The sequence below is a fragment of the Neovison vison genome, chromosome 8 (assembly GCF_020171115.1).
Source record: "Neovison vison isolate M4711 chromosome 8, ASM_NN_V1, whole genome shotgun sequence".
Taxonomy (NCBI): domain Eukaryota; kingdom Metazoa; phylum Chordata; class Mammalia; order Carnivora; family Mustelidae; genus Neogale; species Neogale vison.
Window position 1 is genome coordinate 55,995,414 of NC_058098.1, and position 6,705 is coordinate 56,002,118.

Below are 6,705 nucleotides of genomic sequence, written 5' to 3' on the forward strand. Positions count from 1 at the left end.
GTGGCCCCACCCATTGTGGATGGGCGTATCTAGTCCTTTGAGGGCCTGAGTAGAATAAAACCATGGGAGACGGGTGCCTGGGTGAGGGCTCAGTCAGTTAAGCATCAGACTCTTGATTTCAGCTCAGGTCATGATCTCAGGGTCCTGGGACGGAGCCCCCCATTGGGTTCTGCACTCAGCACGGAGTCTGCTTGAGGATTCTCTTTCCCTCTGCCCCCCGCTGTTCACTCTCTCAAATAAATAAATCAGTCTTTTTTAAAATTTTTAAACGGGGCACCTGGGTGGTTCAGCCGGTTGAGCATTCGATTCTTGATTTCAGCTCAGATCATATCTCGCAGTCACGGGATAAAGCCTGAGTCAGGCTCAGCACTCAGTGTGGAGTCTGTGTCAGATTCTTTCTCCTTCTCCTCTCCTTCCCCCTCTGCCCCTTTCACTCCCACTTGGTTCTCTCTGCCTAACTGCATGAGCTGAGCTATCAGTCTTCTCCTGGCCAGGGACTGGGACTTACACCCATAGCTCTCCTCCTTATTAGACCTTTGGATTAGGACTGCAATTTACACCATGAGCTTTCCTGGGAATCCCACTCACAGACAGAAGTGGCAGAATCATGCCATTTCTGCTCAGCCTCTACAATCGCAGGAGCCAATTCCTTATAATAAATCACATATAAAAATATAAATATACATATTTGTCTATTGTTTTTATATTAAAATATATTTGTATTTTTAAGATATTTGAAAATAAATATATTTATTATATTTTATAATTATTATAATTATAAAAATTATAATTATAAATTATAATTATAAAAATATTATTATATTTTATAATTATTATATTTTATAAATAAATATATATTTATTTTATATATATAAATTTATATATATATAAATTTATATATATAAAATAAATATATATTTATATATAAGAGAGCTGTCCCCATTATATATAAATTATATATATATATATAATTTATATATATATTTTTATATATATATAAATTTAATATATATATAAATTATATATAATGGGGACAGCTCTCTTATATATAAATAAATATATATTTATTTATATTCAAATATATTTATTTGAAAATAATATATATTTATTTTCAAATATATTCAATATATATTCAAATATATATTCAAAACAATATAGAGATAGATAGATAGATAGATTCTCTGGAGAACACTGATACATGCCTCTCTCCTTGTAGATGGTCGTCTTCCCCCTTACATTCAGTCCATCTTCCTTCTGTGCAGGTCCGTGCCCAAATTTCCTCTTCTTACAAGCATATCAGTCATACTGGGTTAGAACCTACCCTAATGACCTCATTTTAACTGAATCACTTCTAGAAAGGCCCTCGCTCTAAATAAGGTCACATTCTAAGGCACTGGGGATTAGGGCTTCAACATAGGAATTTGAGGGAAGACACGATTTAGCCTCCAACAGGGTTTGTGGGGCTAGCTGAACTCATCCTGATGCAGTCTGCCTTTAAAAGAGGGACCCAGGGCACCTGGGTGGCTCAGTGGGTTAAGCCGCTGCCTTTGGCTCAGGTCATGATCTCAGGGTCCTGGGATCGAGTCCCGCATCGGGTTCTCTGCTCAGCAGGGAGCCTGCTTCCTCCTCTCTCTCTCTGCCTGCCTCTCTGCCTACTTGTAATCTCTCTCTGTCAAATAAATAAATAAAATCTTTAAAAAAAATAAAAAATAAAAAATAAAAGAGGGACCCAATGGAGATTTCAGATGCTGGAACTCTGGATTTCAAGTGGTGGAATTCTAGTGTCTAAAGGAATCCCTATGGTGGCAAAGGCCCATCGTGCAGTTCCTAACAATGGGCCTCAAAGGTGTGTACAGCCTCCACCAAAGGGGCCCTAGCAACTAGTAGAATGTGGGTTATTATGAGGACAGGGGATTGTGATGGTGGCCCGACTATGAAATCTGGTGAAACCAAATGTTAGTACCTTCAAAGATGTCCTTTGGCCCCAATTGGCAGCATTGTGGTTTTCTGGATGGCAGCAGAGGACAGAGAAATGATGGAAGCCCGGGGAGCAGGAGAAAGCTGCCCAACCTTCCCCAAGGCGGCGCCTGATGACCCCATGTCTGAAGGGAAATCAAGGGCTTCTTTGGTAAGGGGCAGGGGTGGATACCTTGTTTCACTGCCCCCGCCTGTCCCTACGTGGGGAGGAGGGAGTGATGGGGACATGTGATAGGAGCTGAGTGCTGGGGGATCCCAGAGAGCTACTAAAAAGAGCAAGTCACATGTACTCCGTCCCCACAACTGGCCCCCAGCTGTCACCAGGGACCAGGTAGCCCTTAGTAAGATTGTGAAATCATCTGAGGCTGGCTGTGGTCTCTACCACCTCCCTCCCCATTCAGGGCCCGTCCTCCCTCTGCGAATAGGACCCGGCTCCCCCATAGCCCTTGTGTTGGTCCCCTACACTGGGTTTCTGACTATCTCAAAGTTAGAGTGGGGGTGGGAAATTTACCAGGAAGACAGACTTCTGCCTCAACTCCTCAAGCCTCTCCTTGCAACTTGAGGGCACCCTTCCCTCATGTCAGGGTGCCCTCCCCTTCCCTGTGACGCTCAGGGCCTGCTAACTCCGGGTGAGTGCACCTCTGGCTAGAGCTCAGCCTAGATCCTTACAGGTCACAGCTCTCTTCCACATGACCGTCCAGTCCGTGGTGGCCGGCAGGCTGCGGAGGTGCCCAGGTAGGGGCAGCCCCAGGCGCAGTCCTCAGGTCCCCTGAATCTCCCCTTCACTGCTCCAGGAGGCAGAGTCCCCGAAGCCAGACTCTTCCCACGACCACCTGGAGGAGATGGAAGCTTGCGAGAACGGAGGCTGCCCAGGGCCACCGAAGTCAGGGTCCTCCAAGGCTGGCTCCACCACCAAGGGCCAGGCAGGCGACGGGCCTGAACTCGGGGAGCTGCCCCCCGCTCCGGCGGCCCCGGAGACCCCGGGGACCAAGCGCAACACCGAGATGGAGCTGGAGAAGGTGCGCATGGAGTTCGAGCTCACGCGGCTCAAGTATGTGCACGAGGAGAACGAGCGCCAGCGGCAGCACGAGGAGGTGATGGAGCAGCTGCAGCAGCAGGTGAAGCCCCGCCTGGTAGGTGACCTAAAAGTAGGGTGCGCTGGCGAGAGGCCCGCGGGGTCCGCCCGGAGGGCTGGGGGGAACCCCTCCCTGCCCTGCAGGGAGAGCCCACTGAGCTGCTTCAGGCCTGCATCCCGCCCGATCTAGCTTAGCGTCCCCGCAAAGCAAGATCAACTCTTGAAGGAGAGCTGACCCTGGGAGGGGCCTCGGAACCCCCGTCCGTCCCTCCGCCTGCCCACAGCTTTCCTTCTCCGGGAAAAGTCTTCACCGCTTCCTCTGTGACTGGCTTTCCAGCATTCTCTAGTTCTCTCTGCATGTCGCTTAAGAGACGAGAGACGGACAGCAGTCCACCCAGGGATTTGGATAAAACCATCATCTCGCGGGGTCAGAGCCGCATTTGTTCGGTGGGATTGCTCTGCCTTGTTGCCAACTAAAATGGAGGCATCTCCAGCCAGGAGTGGACCCCTCTCCCCTAATGTGTATTAAATGAGGGGATAAGAAAGCCTACTTTCTGTCACATGGGATGGGAAGGGCTTATTAGCACTGAGAGGCCAGGGCCACTCTAAGTCCTAAATAGCCTAAAGATGCCATTGTTGAAAGCATGTTGCCTGGGCTTTAAAATCAGCCCTGGGTTAAAACTCTGGCTGTACTGTGTATAAACCGCGTGATATTGCACAAGAGATGAATCCTCCTTGAGCCTAGATTTGCGCATCTAGAAAGTAGTCCCCACCGCATAGGGTCCCAGCGAGGAGTGAAGGAGAGCATACATGCAAGGCACTTTGCGCTGAGCCTGGCACATTAGGTAAGCACTCAATAAATGTTAGCTATTACCATTTTTATGTACTCATGCAATTCACTTCTTGACCCAAATGCAACAACTTACATTCATTACTTTTCAATTTTATTGGGATGTAATGTATTAGCTATGCTTCCCAGCTCTGAGTCATCCTCACTTCTGAGAAACTTGCCTTCTGTCTTTATCCAAGTCATTGCTATAATTGTTGAGGAGGATATGACCTAAAGTAAATACCACTAAAAGATCTCCCTACAGGTTAGCAATGTTCCATTAATCAGCACCCTTGGGTTACATTTTATCCAGCTCACATTTCTCTACCTTGTCCAAAAACTATCTTGAGACACACTGGCAGATGGTTTCCCAGAATTAAGATATTATACTACCTATAGCATTTCCCTAATTGACTGGTCCTTTTTTTTTAGAAAAGGAGATTGGTTTTTGCATGATTTGTTTTCATTGAACAAATGCTGGGTTTTAACAATTTTCTTGCTCACATAAGACCTGCTTAATTATACACCGAATGGTTTTGCTAAGCCAAGTCAAGCTTACTGAACTGATATCTCCAGAATCCATCCATTTTCCCCCTCCTTTTAAAAATCTAGAAAATATTTGCTTGTCTCTAAGATTCTGGCACATTTCCTGAGATTTTTTTTTTTTTCTCTCTGTAGTAAGTTCCATTTCCAAGCTTGGGGCTTTGTTCTCAGTATCGTGGGGTAAAGGAGTCGGAGCCTGAAATACTTAACACACCCGAGGGTTGAGATATGTGCCTTTGCTCTCTGCCTCCTTCTAACCATATTTGTTTTCCCTTTTTTAGTTTGAAAATCTTACTCTTGCTGGATGAGCTGGAAACCCTTGGTGTGTAGTCTTATCTGCTGTCTTCTGCTCAAAAGACAGACCACTGAAAATGTGGTGAAAAGTCTAAAAGGTCACACAAATGCATGTTTGGTTGTCAAAATCATAATTGTCACCCATGAGCATTTCAGGCTGAAAACGCATGCTGGCCACTTTCGTGGGCAGAAGCCCATGGACCCGGAGCTGCAGTGGGTGGGCAGACCACCCACGCAGTACCCCATCCCACTAGAATCCTGGGTTTCTTCCTCTGGTCTTCAACTTGCCTTGGTATTCACTTTAGAAATGGCATCACCGGAGTCATTTTCTGCCCTCTCGGGTTTATTGATTTGCCCTCACATTTTCTATAGTTGTCCAAACAATGGTGTGTCCACAACCCTGGTCTTTGGTAATCGTTTACAAAGCTGTTTAATGTTTTGTGCACTTACTGGCAGGTGATGTTTAAGCCCCCTCCCCACTTTCTCTTTTTCTAGATGAATGGGTGGGGAGATTTCATTGTACTGGAAACTACCTCTGTGCGTCTGTTTCTCGCTAGGTTAGGGTAACCCAGTCCCAGCCATCTGCCTGCTTACAAAAGGCATGGTGTGATTTTAAAAGATATTTTAGAGAATAAACCATGGGTGATGCCTTCTTAACTACAGATCAAAATAGTTTTGTCAGCTTTCGCTATACTTATATGTTGATGCTTTCTACAGTTAAAATTCGGGCTTGTTGGACCTCAATTGCATAGATTTCAGAAATGAGCAATGCGCAGGCAGAATCAGCCAGACAACTCAAGCTGCTTTCCCCAGGCTCAATACTGTGGAATATCGGAAGTCCTATCACCTGTCTCTGACCACCTGTCCACCAGGGAGACCCAACCTCTGGCCAATAGGCCACAGACTAACCCCTGAGACATGTGCCAGGACAAGAACAGTCAAAAACAGGCACTTGTGCCCTCTCATTGAGCCACTGTGCAGAGAACAAAGCTGAGTGTCAGGGCAAGCCATCCAGAGAACATTCCCAAGGACAGGTATGCAGATCTGGGGATCTCAGAGTCAGAGACAGTCTGCACGCTTGTGACTGGAGGCAGCAGAGAACTCAGAGAAAGGACGCTGTCGCCTGGTGCCTGACTCAGGAGGGATGAGGGAAGACTGAAGAAGTGAAGACCTAGGAGGTCCCTCTATGTGCCCGTGACCTTGCTAGGGATGCTTCCGTTCTTGGCCCATTCTTCCTCCCGTAGTCTGTGAGGGGGACATGGTGACCCTTCCCTCAGGTGAGGAAGACGGCCTGCCCGAGGTCATATTCTGGAAGGGACGGGAACAGGACTGACACCAGACCTGCCTGGTTGCCAAGCAACGTGGTTTGGCCAGCGGTGCTCTCTTCTTTCCCCCACAGTTCTCGGGAGGCCTCCAGGACCTCCTGCTCCCCCAGAACCAGTTTGCCATGTTCCTGTACTGCTTCATCTTTATACACATAATCTATGTCACCAAGGAGATGATCTTCTTTCTCTTCTCCAAGCACTACCTGTTCTGCATTGCAGCCATTTTGCTCTGTTTGATTAAAACTTTATGGTCCTACTTCTAGGTGCTTTTGCTCCCTCCATCACTGGGAACCCCCATGCTAGCGGGTTACTAGGACATGATCCAAGTTAGCCCCTGGCCTGCCTCCCTCCTCCTTCCCTCACACAAGCCTCCCTCCAGTCAGAGCTTGCTGTTAGGAAAGATTCTGCTATCAACCATTTACATTTTAGTGTGAAGAACCACGTTTAGGCCTTATACAAACCCTGAGTTCTCAGTGTGGTTGAAGATGCTTTGGGCCCTGAGGGGAGGATCTCAGAAGTGACCCATCTAGGGAGGTATTTAGAGGGTGAAGGAGCTTGGGGTTTCTAGAATCATAGAAATCATACTATGACCAGGTTGGTTTGGGATCTACCATATCTCCTCACTGTACAGATCTTCTCTGAGGTGTGGGGTGCTGTGGTAG

The 6,705-nt window shown here is 47.0% G+C and overlaps 1 protein-coding gene across 1 annotated transcript; it reads left to right on the forward strand.

Moving 5' to 3' along the window:
* The first annotated feature begins 2,011 nt into the window (after positions 1 to 2,011).
* TMEM247 (transmembrane protein 247) lies at positions 2,012 to 6,306 on the forward strand. Its single transcript, XM_044262416.1, has 3 exons — positions 2,012 to 2,128; positions 2,772 to 3,110; positions 6,118 to 6,306. The coding sequence occupies exons 1-3, from the start codon at positions 2,012 to 2,014 to the stop codon at positions 6,304 to 6,306; spliced, it is 645 nt and encodes a 214-aa protein (XP_044118351.1).
* The last annotated feature ends 399 nt before the right edge of the window (positions 6,307 to 6,705 follow it).